At 38.7% G+C, this 18142-nt stretch overlaps 1 protein-coding gene across 3 annotated transcripts in view; it reads left to right on the top strand.

The window, feature by feature from the left end:
• The window catches only part of LOC139944062 (formin-like protein 3), a 78353-nt gene that overhangs the window by 26031 nt on the left and 34180 nt on the right, over positions 1 to 18142 (top strand). For 2 of the 3 annotated variants that reach the window (XM_071941016.1, XM_071941017.1), the window contains 5 exons: positions 9642 to 9691; positions 13004 to 13087; positions 14597 to 14769; positions 16927 to 17101; positions 17774 to 17824. In XM_071941016.1, the coding sequence (XP_071797117.1) occupies positions 9642 to 9691; positions 13004 to 13087; positions 14597 to 14769; positions 16927 to 17101; positions 17774 to 17824 (533 nt within the window). Of the gene's footprint in view, positions 1 to 5820; positions 5980 to 9641; positions 9692 to 13003; positions 13088 to 14596; positions 14770 to 16926; positions 17102 to 17773; positions 17825 to 18142 lie in introns of those variants that run through there. The other variant, XM_071941015.1, reaches the window with a different exon arrangement.

Raw genomic sequence — 18142 nt, 5'->3', positions numbered from 1 at the left:
CCTAAAACAAACACCTCTCGGCAAACTATCAACCAAAATTTATCAAGTTGGATGTCAACAACCTCCAATTCACACTTGGACATTTTTTTACACTTACACTGCATCCTACATTTTGGGGGCTCTCGAATCTGTCTAAATAAGAACATTTTGAGGCCCTACAATATATTGATGAGGCCGACGCTCGGTTTTCTCCAGGGTGCACCCGTAAGGAATATCTCCTTATGTTTTATTATGTTCCATGAATTGTATTTAGTAGACTTGCCGCTAAGCTCCTGTCTTGCCCTTTTCCTCCTTCCATGTTTTGGTGATCAGGCCCCAATTTCATAGAGCTGATGAAGCAAAACAAAAATGCTTAAGCACGAAAATAGCTTGCTTGTTTACACAGTCACGTTACTGGCCAAAATTCAATGCCACATACATTGCTTGTGACTGGTATTTAGTTGTTGTTAACTTAGCATGCGAATTGAGTTGAGTCTTGGCCGTTAATCTGATTTTACTAAGCAAGGTTTGTTTTGCTTAAGCAAAATTTTATGCTTAAGCAGCTCTATGATATTGGGCCCAGGTGATTAGCTGAGAAACAGGTTATTTGATTTTCTGTACGGGGGGAGTGCCTTGCGAATCTCAGCAGACGATGCTATTTGTAGTTAAGTGAGCTCTCAGGTTGAAATAATATCAGTAAATCTTTTGATGATTAATTATCCCGGACTTTTTGTAAAACGACACTGATTTACTGTATTGGCCTACTTCCTGTTCAACTCGTGTAAAAAACAAATATTTGATGTGATGGAAAATGTCTTCCCAGCTGAGAATGGAAACATTTTTGGCGTTAATTTTGTGAGAATGTAATATCTGGCTATAAGAATATTTAACATTCGACAGGTCCACAGAGAAATGCATCACACTGCGGGAACTTCCCCGATATTTCCTACGTCACCTGCTTACACAAATATTGGGCGTGTTGTGTTTTGGACAATGAGCTTTATTAGCCCATAAATACTCACATATAAAGCAAATATTGGTTTAAGGTTCTTTATCGGAGGTGACTCATTGCGTGTGTACCCTTCACCCCCCATAAGCCCTGATAAAAAAGGGGTGAGGACTTTTTACAACACATTTTTGAGTTGGTAGTGTAACCCTCAAGGTTGTTAGATGGGTGGAGTGTGGTTTAAGGTGAACCTCTGGAAGCTAGCTCGACGCTCCATGTAAACCCGTAAGCCACGATGAAAAGGGTGAAGACATTTGTAAAACACACTTTTGAGTTGGCAGTACACTCTCTCAAGGTTGTTGGATGGGTGGGGTGGGGTTTAAGGTGTAATTTGTTGAAGCTAGCCCGACGCTCTCAAAGTTGACCCGGGGAAGGGTCCGCGTGGGTTTTGATCTATCTGGGTCAAGCACCAACCGTTTTTTCTTGTCATCGTGCCGTTTAATCCGGAGGTCATTGGTTCAAGTCCAACTCAAGTCATTTTGTTTTTGTTCAACCCCCCCCCTATAAAAAAAAAAAAAAATAGTTAACTATTGTTGTTTCTCTTTGTGTATAATCAAAGGAAATTAGAAGTCACAAATTCAGCATTGTTGTTTCCCTTTGTGTTTCAAAAGGCAACCAGTATAGATTTTGCATTTGGCAAGGATTGAAATGGATCACGGAAGCGATTGATTTGATAACCAGTATCCAATTATGATCACTCAGTGTTGTCTCGATGGTTATTTGTACACATTGAAGTGACATTGAGGAAAAAAAGGGTCCCAGCTCATTTGATTTCCTGCCGTTGAAATCACATGGGAGTACGGGTGGAAGGTTTGAACCGCATCACGGATGGGTACAACCTGGCCGTGACATTGAGCGTCTATTAAAGGCAGTGGACACTATTGGATAACTACTCAAAATAATTTTTAGGGTAAAAAATTACTTGGTTACAAGTAATGGAGAGCTGTTGATAGTATAAAACATTGTGAGAAACGGCTCCCTCTGAGATAACGTAGTTTTTTGAGAAAGAAGTAATTTTCCACTAATTTGATTTCGAGACCTTCAGATTTAGAATTTGAGGTCTCGAAATCAACATCTGAAAGCACTCGACTTCGTGTAACAAGGGTGTTTTTTCTTTCATTATATTATCTCGCAACTTCGACGACCAATTGAGCTCAAGTTTTCACTGGTTTGTTATTTTATGCATTAGTTGAGATCCAACAAGTGAGAAAGTCTTTGACATTTACATAGTGTCAAAGACCAGTATTCTCACTTGGTGTATCCCAGCATATGCATAAAATAACAAATCTATTAGCATTTGGGCTCAATTGGTTGTCGAAGTTGCACGAGAATGATGAAGAGAAAAAACCTTAGTGCACAAATTAATGTGTGTGCTTTCAGATGCCTGAGAAAGGTTAGGGTTGGGTCTTTTAGTGTTTGAGTGGAAATTACATTTTTCTCAAAAACTACATTACTTCAGAGGGAGCCTTTTCTGACATTGCTTTATACTATACCAACCGCTCTCCATTGCTCGTTTGCATGCTAACAATTTTGAGTAATAACCAATAATGTCCAGTGCCTATAGTGCCTTTAAACCGAGCAGGAAGCCTCGGAGCAGTTGGCGTCACCCTTGCTTTATGGAGTCACTCGTCTGAAAATCAGAAACTGTTTTCCTTAAAGTGGATTTTTGTTTGTTTTTCATCTTCTCCATTTCAATAAGAAATAAACCGATGAGGATGCGATCATTGTGTGGAAGCCGGATTAAATACCAGTCCTCTCAAACCAATTCGCCTGAAAATTAAGTACAAGGACGTAGCCTTGGTGCACGACGTTCTCTATGGTAGTACCATACACTCAAAGCTAACACACGTCGCGACTAAGGAGAAGTGGAGCGGGGATCACAATTTGAGTGATGATAGTGCACAACGGCTTGCATCAAGACCACCAAGGATGAGGACGATGTGGAGCAATTCTCCCTATAGTTCTTCGTACTAACGGGACTCACTTGTCAGAGGAGATCTCACGTAATCTTCGAAATTTAGAGACAGATATCAGACCTGTAAACTTCGTTTTGAAAGGGCAAGGGCACCGAAGCAGTTTCTCCTCTACAATATCCCCAGAGACTTTTTCACCTCCTTCTCCACGGGGAGTGTTTCCAGAAACTTTCGGTGTCTTCCTCCCTTCCTCCGTGCCAAAATCCCTCAAAAATCGAGACAATTATTACGAACATCTGCGAAGGGGTTTCAGTCATCCGCGGATGTAAGGGACTGCACCTCCCCGGTCTTCTGGCGACGTTTACCGGCGGTGATCTCCTGGGTGTACTTTGCTTCAGTCCCTCATCTTCGTACTTAAAGTTGTGGTGACGAGTATTTTTTGTATTGGCCTTAGGGAGTCATAGTCTTATGTGTTGCTTACCGATGGTGTACATTTTGAAGTCATTGGCCGTACCGACGTTGGCTGGCAGTGAGTGTGTATCATTACATTGGGCTCATCGATTGCAACAACCACGGTGTAAGAAGTTACACTCGCAGTGTTTATGTTGGGCGCGATCGGTCAATCTGCGCGATCAACCGATCGCGCTGCGCTATCGACCGATCGCGCTGCGCTATTGAAATATCTATTGGTCGCGCAGCAATCGGTCGATCGCGCAGCAATCGGTCGAACGCGCAACAATCGGTCGATCGTGCAACAATCGGTCGATCGCGCAACATTCGGCAACGAACATGCGCGATCAACCGATCGTGCGGGAATGGCTCGGCGCGATCGGCCGATTGTGCAGGAATGATTTTGCGCGATCGGCCGATTGTGCAGGAATGGTTTTGCGCGATCGGCCGATTGTGCAGGAATTGTTTGGCGCGATCGGCTGATGTTCAGGGGCCGAATTCACAAAGATGTAACATTGTTTGTAACTGCAAATCAATCGTAGTATGACGTCACTATATAAATCACTATGATGACACTAAAAATTTGTCCTGCTATGAATTTTATTGCTTTGAGAAATTGCCTCAAGGAATAGTTTACCTGCACGATCAGTCGAACGCGCAAACCCATTCCTGCACGATCGGTAGATCGCGCAAAACTTTTCCTGCACGATCGGTTGATCGCGCAAAACTTTTCCTGCACTATCGGTCGATCGCGCAAACCCATTCCTGCACGATCGGTAGATCGCGCAAAGCCTTTCCTGCGCGATCTGCTGATAACGGGAAAAAATACTCGTAGCGCAATCGGTCAATCGCGCAAAGATGTCATTGCGCGATCGACCGATTGTTGCGCGATCGACCGATTGTTGCGCGATCGACCGATTGCTGCGCGACCAACTGATCATAATTTGATCGTTCAATAGCGCAGCGCGATCGGTTGATCGCGCAGATTGACCGATCGCGCCCAACATTTATACTCTACGTGTCATTATGAAGCATCCAGTGCGAATTAAAACCCAACATGTAAATACGTTTAATCTGTCAGTAGGTGTTTACAGGTTGATATTATTATCAACTTTATACTTTCCTCGGGAAAAGTCATTAAGTGATTTGTAAAAATCCATTTAATGTAGTGCTCATTATCATTAGTCGTATAAAGATAGAGGAGGAAAGTACTGTACACATCCAACATCGGAAACTAAATTACATATTGGTTTAGACAACCTAAACGGATATGTCGAAACGTAGAGACGTCAAGGAATATCTATAACTGCCTTTCAAATTGCACTCAGCTAACCACACTGTTGAACCATGGTTGAACACACTGACTGTCCATAAACCCCACCCAGTGTACCTTTATATATGCTGAGTGAACATCAACAACTCAATGTCGGTTCATGAATGTACTTCCTGCTACTTTTGACGTCACATGGGTGTTTTCGCAGCGAATGTTTCGTAGGAGTTGAACATAAGCTAACTGACGCAAATTATTCGTTGCGAATTTAAATTTATATCGCATTCACGGTTACTTTTGCAACAAGTTTAATTAATGATTCTGTTGCGAACTGATTTTGTTTCTGGCGTTGGAATTTTCTCAACGACATTATTATCGAGTTACAGGGGGGAAAGTGGCAATATCTACGATATCATAAACAGCGGACTTAGAACTTAGAAACTTCTCTTATTTGAAAAGGGAGCCAATGGTCAAAGAACGAGTTTAATGTTATATGATTTGATGGCAGTGACGTTAGAGATTGCCAGTAGCGCTTAATACGTCACCCTTGTATATGGCTTTAATTGTTCGTCCTGGACTGCACTGTTGATGTGGATTTCCTGGTCTGGAGGCTCAGCCCAGGGGCATATCAGCCAAACCCACAATGGGAAGGATCAAAGTTTGATATTACTGGTAACTCCATGTGCAGCAGCCAAACACCACTGGCAATAACACGCTTAAGACGTGACGCATCACAAGCCGGAAATAAAGTGTGAAAAAAAATCTGTCGACTGGGATGTCTTTTCCCTTTATGGAATTATACATAATTGAGTACCGATACTTGATTTCTCATTGTAAAACCTGACATCGGCAAATCAGTGTTTCTCGATACTTTTGTTTGTGTGGTATTGATGCATCGGTGGAGAATTCATGAATTGTGATCTATTCTATTTCGGATTTATAAATTGGAGCCATGGCTGGGAAGAAAACGAGCAGACTTGTTGTGATGAATAAACAAGGCGGGTCCCTGTCGAGTCTGAGCGTGGAGCGGGAACTACTGAAAGAGGGTGCCGCCCTAACGCGTCGACACACGGCCGGGCTTTTATCTGGACGAAGCTTCGAGTCAGTGGTAAGTCCGAGCGCTTACTCGGGCTACGATGATACTTTTGAAAATGGTCCTTTATACGAGCACTTTCTGCCCAGATCTCCGGCCTCGCGGACTTCAAGCGAGGGAGACTCCGGAGGAGTAGGGGTGTATGAAGGGCAGGGACTCGGCGAGTATGGCGACGTCATGGTGCCTGATCCCGGAGGGGGTGGTGGTGGGTACTCAGATGAACGCAACCGAAGTGGTCGGTATGGTTCGTCTAGAAATGGAACGAAAAGTGAGTATTTACATGTAATTGCCTCGTTTACAAAAAACATTGGGTCAGAAATTACCGGTCCAGTCTCTTGCCGGGGGGGGGGGGGGGATTTCTCAGCAGTACTGACGGCCATACTGACATGGAGTCCGAGCCAGTGATCCTTTTACATGGCATTTTGGCATTTTAACATAATATATATACATGAATAACCTTTATCGTTTGATTGCCATTTTAACCACCATTGTCATTGTCAATGCGTTTGGGAACACTGATTTGCAATCGGAGGCATTCGACAAAAATGTAGCTGATCACTGTTTTCTCCAACAAGCCCCTTTTCCCTGGGAAGGGCGCGATATATACATGATATCAGACTGCTTATTATAAAATTTAGAAAATGTCAGTCATATTGGCCACAGAAACTTGTTGATAAGCCTTTATCTTTTCATCCCCCAGTAATTCCCAGATAACCCTCCCCCTCCTCACCTGAGTTGATACAAAGAAGTGACCAGTTAATTTTAAAATGAAAATACTTTAGCTCAGGCCTTATACTTCTTTGAGTCACTTGTAAATTTCTACTGGGGCATTTCAGGGTCATTGCTTCGGTGTCCTTGAAATGCCACAGTAGAAATTTACAATTTCTTGATATCGTGCCCTTTTGGCTTTACCAAGGATGACATGCATTGGTGCCCTTGCCCTTTCAAAAACAAAGAAAACATGCCTATCTGCTGCACTTACCAAACCATAGTTGGTGGCCTGACGATTCGAGCAGAGTCTCCTCAAAGGCCTACATGAGGAAAAACTACGCTAGGGTCGAAACGTCAGGCCATTTTATATTTTAGTAACAATTTCGTTACATCAGCAAATATATGAAACATAGTTCCTTTTCAATTTGATGTTTCAATAGTTCACTTAAACCTCACAGAACGTATGTTTATCTGTTCAATCATGGATGAAACACAAACGCTGAAAATCGATTGTTCAACATGCTGCTGAACAATCCCCTGGATATTGTAGTCTGTTTGTATGCGAACTTTTGTTGAACTGTTTACGTGTAAATTTATTGCGTGGGATAACTAAAATCACATCAATTGGATATGTCTATAGTTATGGTATAGTTTTAGATGCTCGTCCTTAAACCTGTTTTCATAGGACACCACATGAAACATAAATCAACTGAATCGAAATTTAAATCTCGCTATTTTATTTATATTATTATAAAAGTACAATCATACTACTATATTGACAAGGGAGAAAATGATACTGTGTGGACTTGTGTAGTGTTTTAAGTCCCTGGCATTGTGTGGCATTGTTTTTTGCTCTCAGGTCTACACTAACTTCGTAGGTAGCGTTAAAACACATCGGTCACATGAAGAGTGGATGGCCTTCGACTAATATGCATGCTATGAGGGCATCTTATTTTATTTAAAGACAACAACAACAAGCACTGATGACGTCAGAAGGATAATCCTCTCCGTAAAATGCATTGTTCAAAAATACAGAAGGAAGAAACGTCACACGAGGAACAACAACAAAACACCAACATTACCTCTCATACGGTGTTTTTATCCTTGGGCAAATTACACTGAATTTACAAGAATTGTACACAACGGAAATATTAACAAGTACAGTGACCAACCAAATAGTTTTGTTTCGTTCGTGTGTCATCAACGTAACAAAACAAAGTTAATGTTGTTAGCCTTTGCGATAGCTTTCGAAAAAGACTCTACTGCTAGGGGCGAAATGTCAGGCCATTAACTTATTTTCTTGATTTTGTTTCTTTTTATCATGAAGTTATGATGATACCCGTTCTTCAACATGAACAATGCCAGCAACAACATACATCAAATAACACACACTAATAAGAGACTCTAATTAATACTGCTGTTATATAACACGCACAATGAGTTACAGTAAGTAATACAGAAATATAGTAGCAAATTAATAACAATCAAATAGATAATTACATACATATATCATAGAGCTCTATGTCACAAGTTAGCTTGACATTTAAACTATTTATTTGCAATTACATTTTTCAATTTAGTTGGTACGCAGTTTGCAATGCAGCTAATTCTATTTTCCCAAGTTGATATCTCTGTACGTTTTTGCACCAAGCACAGCTTCAATTTCAATTCAACCTGATAAAATTAGGACTACAAGTATAGTGCTATCTCGCTTGATATAGCATGTAATGCATAGTGCTTTTAATGGCTATGTTTTCCCCTGATACTAGTGTACATACATAATGCATTGTTTCACACCTTGCAGGTATGTACATAATAAAAAAAACCTCCACCAGGTTGTTCACAGTGACCTGTACTTAGCCCTTCGGTCCCAGAGATTAAAGTAATGACCTGCTGTGTGTTATGAGCGGCACCGCCACAAAGTGTGTACTGAAATAAGCAGGCAATACTTGTGAAATTTAAAGGCACTGGACACCGTCGGTAATTACTCAAAATAGTTAATAGCATAAAATTTTACTTGGTAACGAGTAATGGAGAGCTGTTGATAGTATAAAACATTGTGAGAAATAGCTCCCTCTGATGTAACTAACAGCTTTGAAGAAAGAAGCAATTTCTCACTTAATATAGAATCCCACCCGAGTAAAATATGACTGTGATTTTGTTCACGAACTCAAGAAAGTACTTAAAGTGTACAGTGCTAACACACAGACAAATTAATGATTAAACAAATGATTAAACAAAATAATTATGAATTATGAATATAACAGTTATGAATAGCATGCCTTGCGTCGTCAGATACGATCATTTAACAGATATGAAGCCAAACATCTGAATATCGACATTTTACTGATATCTATTTATTAATCTGTTAATTATTTTAAACAGAAATTATGCCGTTATGCTGGGTTGTATCTAACAGTAAAGGTGTATAAAATTCACGATTATTTGGCCATTCTGTTTCTTGATAAAATAAATTGTTGAAACCGGACCCGATTGTAATGAGAACATGAGTTGATTGTAAGGGCTCGCTTTGCTGAGACCATCGTTTATTTATTGGTTTAGAGGTGAAGTGTACCCTATACTGTTCAGAGAGCGCATGGCGAGATACTTTGTATTCGTTTTTTTTTAAAGAGATGTTAAACTTGCATCGGGGATAGAGAATGATATTTATTTTGGTTGTACTAAGACAAAATACGCATTTTTTTACGAGGTCAACAGTCATAGTACCAACGTATGACCAAATAATTTTGCCCTCCTTTTTAAGATGTCACTCTACACAACAGTTTGTATGTTTTATTCCCATTTATACATTCAAGCACTGTTTAGTTAATCCAAACTAATCAATGCATGGTAATAAAACACAACAATTCAGTTCAATTCAATCATTATTTAATTCCATGTTGGTGAAAAAGGTAGATAAGCAAATTAAGTGCATTTTTTTTTATCAAAGAAAGTAAAACAAAATAATTAATGAAAATTAATGACGAAAATACAATGTACTGGTTACTGAGCAAACCAATAAATGGGGGCACTTACAGAAGCCAGAAAGGCTTGTTTTGAAATGCCGTATAAATACAAAACAAAAGCCACGAACAAATAATTACCACAATCTAACTCAAAGAAACAAGTTTATGTATAACAGTGTTAAGCTTTTTGGGGAACTAAATCATCTGTTTGTTCACTGCCACCAATATTGTTCCCTTTTCCTTCTCGTGACAGGGCTCAAGCCTGCCAAGAACATCGTGGACAGGAAGTTCAGACTTCTTATGGTATGTGTTTGTTTTCGTTATCATTTTTTATTTGTTACATCATTCCCTTTCTAAATATTGAAGATCCTGAAAATTACAGCATATGTTTTTCATTGGGGTAATGGACCGCAAATAGGAGCACTATAAATAACCATATAATAATATATAGTTATTATAGTGCTCTCTATCATTTTACATTATCATTCATGTTCACTCACTGAACTTGTTCATCAATATGAAGCATCAAAATAGACACTGACTATCAGAAACGATTGCGCCCTCTGGTGTCACCACTGCATACATTTAAGAGCGCACTGATAACTTCAAATCAAACTGAACATTCGTATTGATTAGTTAAACAGTTTTTAATGTCATCTTTGCCTGCTTATACCCATTGTGTTTATATGAAAGGCAGAGTGTACTTGTAGTAATTACTCCACAAGTTGATTACACTTTTAAATTGTAAGTGATGAATATTTTCCTGTTGTTGTAATATCTAGCAATCCCGTGCTCTGTCTTTAAGTTATTCTTGCGTCTCAACCCACATTAGGTTTAAGAGGTAGGCCTATAGGCCCATATGAAATTATGCGTATGTTGCTATCGTTACAATTTACACAAATAAAATTGGAGGGAACACAACTGTAAAAAGAAATGTAACATGCCACTCCTTAAAGTCGGTCTAACAATAAATGCACTAATTAACTTAAGGGTGTGCAGTTAAATTTAAATTTATAAACATTATTACACTCCACAATAGTGTTATAGAGGCACACCCCACTTTGTCTTCATGCCCCTCCCACGTCCTATGACCGTTCAACCCCACGGTTCAAGTTCAACGTAACGCACGAGCAGCTTAGTGAACAGGTTCAACGGATTAAAAGACAATGGATACCTTTGGTAATTGTCAAAGACCAGTATTCTCACTATCTCAACATTTACCTAAAATAACAAGCTTTGAACATTTGGGGCTCAATTGGTCATCGAATTTACACGAGAATAACAGAAAACGCCTATGTTGCATTACTTCGTGTGCTTTCAGATGCATAATAAAAGGCTTCAGCTGAAGTCTTTTATTGTTTTTCTATTATCTTTTTCTCTAAAACTATATTTTTAGAGAAAGAGGTAATAAAAACAATAAAATACACGTTACTTCAGAGAGAGCAGTTTCTTACCATGTTTTATACTATCAACAGCTCTCCATTACTCGTTACCAAGTAAGTTTTTTTGCTGACAATTATTTTTTAGTAATTACCAATAGTGTCCCCAGTGACTTTAACGCAGTTTAACTACAAACCTAAAGTTAAATGTGTGCCTTTGCCCTTTATTGTTTGACCCACATTTAGGAGTGGCAGATCCTAAATATATATCTGTTAAAATCTTGATGAAAGTATTCTTTTGAATTGTTTTTTTTTTTTTTTTTTTTTTTTTTTTTTTTTGAGGGAAATACGTCACGGGTATTCAATTACGTTGATAACCTTCAGAAACTTTTGAGAAAGGATGCACTGGGCTTGACGTGAACAATGGGGGAGGCCTTGCTAAGCCGTGAGAGAACATCACACAAGGGTGTACTACATAATAGCCACCCGTAACAACCAATGCAATAATTCCAAAATAATAAAGTCACTCAGCTCTTGAAATGAAATCAAATTCATTTGCTGACAACTTAACTTCATTTTAAATTATTTGCAATTTTTTAGTAAGTTATCCGTAGAGTTTTTAATCCTTGCTCATCCAAAACGTTTTTAGAGGGGGGAGGGGGCTCCCAAAATGCTCCAGGTTGAGAGACAAAAACACAAAGGGTACATTATTAGACTAGTTTCAGTAAGCAATATGAACTATGGCCTTCAAATCTTCAATTCAAAAAAAGAAAAAGGTGATTAAAATTTGAGGCCTGAGGCATGAATTTGTCACTTAATAGTGTCAAGAGAGAGCTTTGACAGTAATTTTAAAGGATTGGGGCATTCTACACTCGTTTAAGCTCAATGTATTGATCCATAGCCAAGTCGAAAGTTGATGAGACCACACAGAAAGTGGACTTGTCCCGTTGTGAAAGGTTGTATCTTTATTCGTACTTGGGGATCTTGACAACGATAGGCGCATCTTTAAGAAAGAAAAAGTGAGCATATCAAAATAAATTAATGAAAAAAAAAATAATAAGCAATCAAAATATATATATTAAAAGTATACCAGTATAAGCATGTTAAGTTTGCGAATCCTTTCAATTTATAACACGCAAAGTTTATTAATTAGAAATTACCTCTTGTTCAACCCTTATAGACTAATTGGCTAATTATTTTAACCTAGGCAAGCAATTTACCAAGCAGTTCACCATGGATCTTACCAAATTTCTATACAACAGGTCATTGGTAAACATGCTTGTGTTTTAACTATGCGGTTGGCAATGAGAACATTTTATTGTTAAAAACTGATCAGAAAAAAAAAATAGAATGACAATAATCAAGCATGCTATTAAACACTCTCAAGTAGACAAAATGATTGGAGTGGAAAACCTGAAATGTTTGCGTGAATTTTCCCGGAAAATCTCACCAATAAAGTGTATGTTTTTATCAAACTGCTGAACTTCAGATGATTTTACCACACTACAGTTGACAAACATGCGTTAATGTTAATCACTGAAATGTAGTTGTTATTTTTCCCCTTTCGGCCCGGATAGTTTCTGGGTTATCCTGAACAATAATCCGAAATCAATGAATAGAAACACCTACGGCTCGTCTGAACTGAGTCACAGCTTCGCTTTCAATAGAAATGTTGGGGTTAGACGACGCAGAGAACGCGTCAGCTGCCAGAAAACACAATCCTCTTTTTATTCCAATTCACCAAGTTCGTTGTACGACCGGCTGGCGAAATACAAAAAGCAAACGACCCTGGTTTTAAATGCGAATGGTTTAGCATACCTATGGGTGAACTGAACAGTAGTAGGTTCGTGTGTATAATGAGTATAGGCAGTGTGAGTTTAGTGGACTGTGTATTTTAGTGATCGTACACGAGGAATGACACATAATGACACTAGTGTTTGCAGAGCATTATTGTTGAATCACATGGAGTGTCTATTATACTGAGTCGATGTCAGGCGAGAGTAAAACTGAATGAAGGACCAATATATGTCAACAGTGTTCAACTTCTTGGATGATAATACCACCACATGCTCCTTTAATCCAACTTGCCTCTCCTACCCACTACAGAGTCAGGCCACTCGGTGGTACTGGCAAGAGGAACTCACCATCGGTCACTTTGAAGGGAGATTTTACTGAGAAAGATTCACCGTGATTTATACTAAGTTTGATTTGTTTTACTCTGGCGATTCCCTTCCAGAACACCATGTCGTTAACACCTGCTCAGATACAAGGCATGGAGACCATGAACTCGGATGATAAATGGAATATGATTTGCGAGCAGGTATGTTCAGTGTATTTTTTGTTGTCTATAAACGAGAGTTGATCTAATGAATATGCATCAATCATTGTTTGTGTCTGTCTGAATTCATAGCTATTAATATCTTTGTTGTCTGTGTATGTTTTTATCTATGAATGAGGTGATCTAATGAATATGCATCAAGCAGTGTTACTGTTTGTCTGAATTCATAATTATTAATATATTGGTATTTCTGTGTATGTTTTTATCTACACGAGTTGATCTAATGATAATGCATCTAGCTTTTTTTAAATGTCTGAATTCATAATTGTTGATATCTTAATTGGTATTGCTGTGTATGTGTCTCAAATTAACCTTCTTTTGTTATATTCGATTGTAAATTAATCTTAATAAGTTCAGTTTTAGACGTGGGATGAAACTAAAACCCCTATAGGGAAAACCCCAACATTGACATGCAAGGCTCAGACGGTCCGGTCTCAAACCAGGGTCCACAGAGGTGAAAGGCAGGGACAGAATCCACTGCGCCAGCTTGACTGTCTTTATATATATAAAACAAATCCACATTTATCTGTGTATAAGATACTACTTTTGTAGTTATGACGACATATTTGTCGGCATCGAGTTCTATCGGCATCGAATACTGAATTTACATGGTTGCACACTAAATGAATGATATAAGTGCTACAATAACAGCTGACGTGTAAACATTCCCCACAGTATTTTGGGAATGAATAAATTATTTCTAATTTAAAGTGATTCCAATCGCCCTTGTTTTTCTCCGAAGACTACTTAAAGACACGGGACACTGTTGGTAATTGTCAAAGGCCAGTCTTTAAACTTTCTACCTCCATGGTGTATCTCAACATATGCATAAAATAACAAACCTGTGAAAATTCGAGCTCAATTGGTCAGCGAAGTTTACGAGATAATAATAAAAGACACCCTTGTCACACGAAGTTGTGTGCTTTCAGACGCTTGATTCCGAGACCTCAAAATGTAATTCTGAGGTTTCGAAATGTAATTCTGAGGTTTCGAAATCAAATTCGTGGAAAATTACTTCTTTCTTGAAAAATACGTTATTTTCAGAGGGAGCCGCTTCTCGCAATGTTTTATACTATCAACAGCTCACCCTTTCTCGTTACCAAGTAAGGTTTTATGCTCATAATAATTTTGAGTAATTACCAATAGTGTCTACTGCCTTTAAAAAATATTCACCAACAAACAAAAACCCACTTTAGGCCACTTTACACTGTTATGATTGTCTTGTAAAATAAGGTGGTGTGCAAATGGAACACTATTAAAAACACTAAAACATCGCATGTCAAAGGCTGAATTGTGTTTAAATAAAATGATCCATATAGGGGCCGACGCCCAAATTCGGCACCTTCTTCCGGTAGAAATTTCTCCAAATACAATCTTTCGCAATGCTTTTGATAACCGATCAGACAACTTTTGCTTGCTATACAACCGTATACAACGCAGACAATTATAAATAATGAAGACCTGTTGACAAAGTGATTTTTACTTTTGCAGCCAACGACACCCGCCCTCCATGGCCCCCAGTTTTACATCAACCAGCTGCGAGCTCATATGAACCCCAATGTCCACAGCTTAAAGAAGGTTCCTAAGAAACTAGTGAAGGACCTGCTGCCTACAAGGGTACTCCTAGGAGATCTGAAGGAGGACCTAAGGGCATACAATACAGAGTAAGTACAGGTGTACACTCTTAAGAAAACTCTCAGTTAATTTTGTCTGTGTTCAACCCGAAAATAACTAAAATTTATCCTGCCAGTTTCCATTGTTTTGTTTTAATTATTATTAAGCTATCTCTCAGCTCAAAATTCCATGTCGCATGGTGCCGTTATATGTCGGACATAATTCACTGGGACACCAGCTCATTTCTGGGTCAGTGTGACCCGGAATATATGTCAATCTGACCCGAAATTGTGCTTAAATTGACGCAGAATCACAGTCAAAATCCCAACTTTTACCGGTTTTTGGGTGACAACCTTTTTCACAAAATACCCTGGAGTTCTTTAAGTGTAGTAGAGGGGGCCATGAGGAATTGCATGGACGCCAAAGTTGTCTTGGCTTGGTCTTAAATAATTGAAGTCCGTGCATAATGTCCCTGGCCAAAATATCTACAGACACATCTTGACCTATACGAAGTGCCAGGGCAGTGGAGAAAAAAACCAACGACAAACAGACAAACTAGTGAGGTGGAAACATCATTGTCTATTTTATTGAAATATAGAAACAAATTGTTTCGATTTCCTTTTGTACTTAAGCAAGACATTTAACCTTGGGATGGGGGTGTTAAGCCGTTACAACGATGGGACCAACGCATTGGTCCCATGTATTGGACGCACGTTAAAACAAAACCGGTAGTAAGTACTGCTGGTTAAATGCATTGGACACAATTGGTAGTTAATCAAAATAATTGTTAGCATAACATCTTACTTGGTAACGAGCAATGGAGAGCTGTTGATAGTATAACATATTGTGAGAAACGGCTCCCTCTGAAGACCGTAGTTCTTGAAAAAGAAGTAAATTTAAGTATTAAAATATTTCAGGCCTAAAGTTCTATAATAGGTATCTAAAAGCACACAGTGTGCAACAAGGGTGGTGTTATTTTGTTACTATCTTGCAAATTCGATGACAAAATGAGTGCAAATTATCACAGGTTAGTTATTATTCATATGAATGTAAACTAAGTGAGGGTACTGGTCTTTGATTTTCCAAAGGTGTCCAGTGCATTTAAAGAGAAGGGATTTGCCCCTGTGTGTTTCTGGCTGGCTGGCTGGCTTGCAGCAATATGCACCAACTAAAAAACATGATATATGCCTAACAATGTATTGTGTTATGGTCTGATAGCATCATTCTTTAAAAGCTTCACAAAGTTTGATATTTTCGGCGCCCGACATTTCATTTTATGACAGACATGGCGCATGATAAATGTACACTATTATTTGGACCAGCATTCAGAATCTATAAATAAGTTAGAGTTAACAACTACATTCCATCGAACAGTAGTGCACTATTCCCTCTGTGCAAATGATAATAATATGTCCAAATAATAGATGAAATTCCTACATTGTTCGGGACACTCCTGTAGTGCCTTGAACTGTACACAGGAAATTTATGTTTGCCCCCATGCAACAATGCCATCCAGGGTTGGATGAATTGTTATTTTCGACATCGTGTAACAGGTAAAATGTTTGTTTATTTATTTATCTATTTTTTATTTTTTTATCTCGAACCCCCGAGGATATAGACAGCGAAGTTATTGTTAAAATTGACGTGTCTGAAGGGGGTCTTAAGTTCAACATTATTCGTGAACAGGAAGCTGAATTTCCACCAACTACGGTTTGTTCTAAAAACTGTTTATTAATAAGAAACAGAATAGTTTCACTTTTAAGCCCCTTTCCCACGAGAGCAATTTAGCAAGCATCCATTGCTAAACTGAGCAAGGTTGTAAAAAAACTACCTCGTGTGAAAATACAATTTTTTTTTTGTATTTTCCAAGGTCCCTAGTAAAATCGTGTACAACCCTGCTACACATTTTAGTACAACCTTACAACCCTTTTCACACGAGAGCAATTGAGCAAGGGTCCCTTGCTAAATTTTAGCATGGTTTTAAAATTTTAAATGTACCTCGAGTGAAAGGACAACTACTGTCCAAGTTATCTTGCAAAATCTTGTCAAACATTGCTACATTTTACAACCATGCTGAAATTAAGCAGGGGACCCTTGTCAAATTGCTGTCGTACGAATAGCACTCTAAGGCTTTTATACGTAATGCGTGGTGATTTGAACTCAACCTTTATAAAAGATCTGTATATTTCCCAAACAATTTCATGTAGGTTCATGAGTGAGTTTATTTCCGATCCAATGAATGGACCAGAGGTTCTGGCCCGTTTCGTTCGAGACACCCAGAATCTGCTGATTGAGCAGAACAAACTCGCCAACACGACGTCTGCAGAGAAACAAGCTACACTCAAGAAACACAAGTACTTCGAGACCGTGAAGAGGGAACAGGTGAGGGTCATCGACATTGTTTTTCTTCGCCCTCTTTGCCCGACCGAAACTAAGTTATAACAGTTTGTTCACTCACTTGCACTGAAGACTGACAACCCCCTTCTTGCCGAATGTTGTTCCTATAAACCTTTACCTACGACCAGAGTTCTTACCTTCCAATACCCTTATCCGGCTACCTACCTGCTTTTTCCTTATTCTTCAGAAAGTTCCCTGAAAAATAAACGAATCTTTCCAATTTTTGATGAACAACTGTGGAAATCTCCCTGATTATTAAAATCTCCCTGATTATGGAAATCATTTCCTGTATTGAATGTATTTCTATCTCCCTGATGTTGGCATATCTGACAAGCATTTTTGTGTGTAGGTGATTCAAGTCATTTCAAACTCACATTTATTTCCATACTTTGTGAAAACAGTACAAAGGATGGTTACCCAACTGAAAAACACCAAGATCTCATAAAGCCTTTGCTCAGACCCCAAAACTAAAAACAAAACAAATCAAAGCTTGCCCACCCCATAAACGATAAACCCACTTCCTCCAACCCTTTGTTTGCCTCTTTTAATCATCCAATCAATGACGTCGTTGATAACATACACATCCCTGTGGTATATTACTTGAACTTGATTAATTATTAACCCAATTAACACAAAATTAACCGTGTTTTCTTACAGGTAGATGAGTGTGACGCCTTATATTGCCTGAAATGTATAGCATCAAATGAGGTAAGGGTTTCTTTTAATGGCCTTTAAAATTTCTGGAGAATTTTTACCCCTGCCTCCATCCATCACACTATAGATGCAGTTTTCATAAGAAATGACGCACCCGAGATGCTGGGGTTATCTGGTTTTACCCTACTCCTAGCAAGGGTGGCTTTCCACCACGATACTTTTTTTTTTAAATCTAGAGAGATTGCATGTGTTGAATCAAACAAAGTTTCCCGGGAACTTTATATTGTGTGAAATGGGCTTAAATTTCACCAAAAATACACGAGCTGTCAACCATTTTATACAACTCCATTTTGAGTTGCATGTGATGTTAAG

Source organism: Asterias amurensis, chromosome 11 (assembly GCF_032118995.1).
Source record: "Asterias amurensis chromosome 11, ASM3211899v1".
In the NCBI taxonomy this organism is placed as follows: Eukaryota; Metazoa; Echinodermata; class Asteroidea; order Forcipulatida; family Asteriidae; genus Asterias; species Asterias amurensis.
The sequence above is the reverse complement of the archived record's forward strand: the minus strand, read 5'-3'. Positions and strand labels throughout refer to the sequence as shown.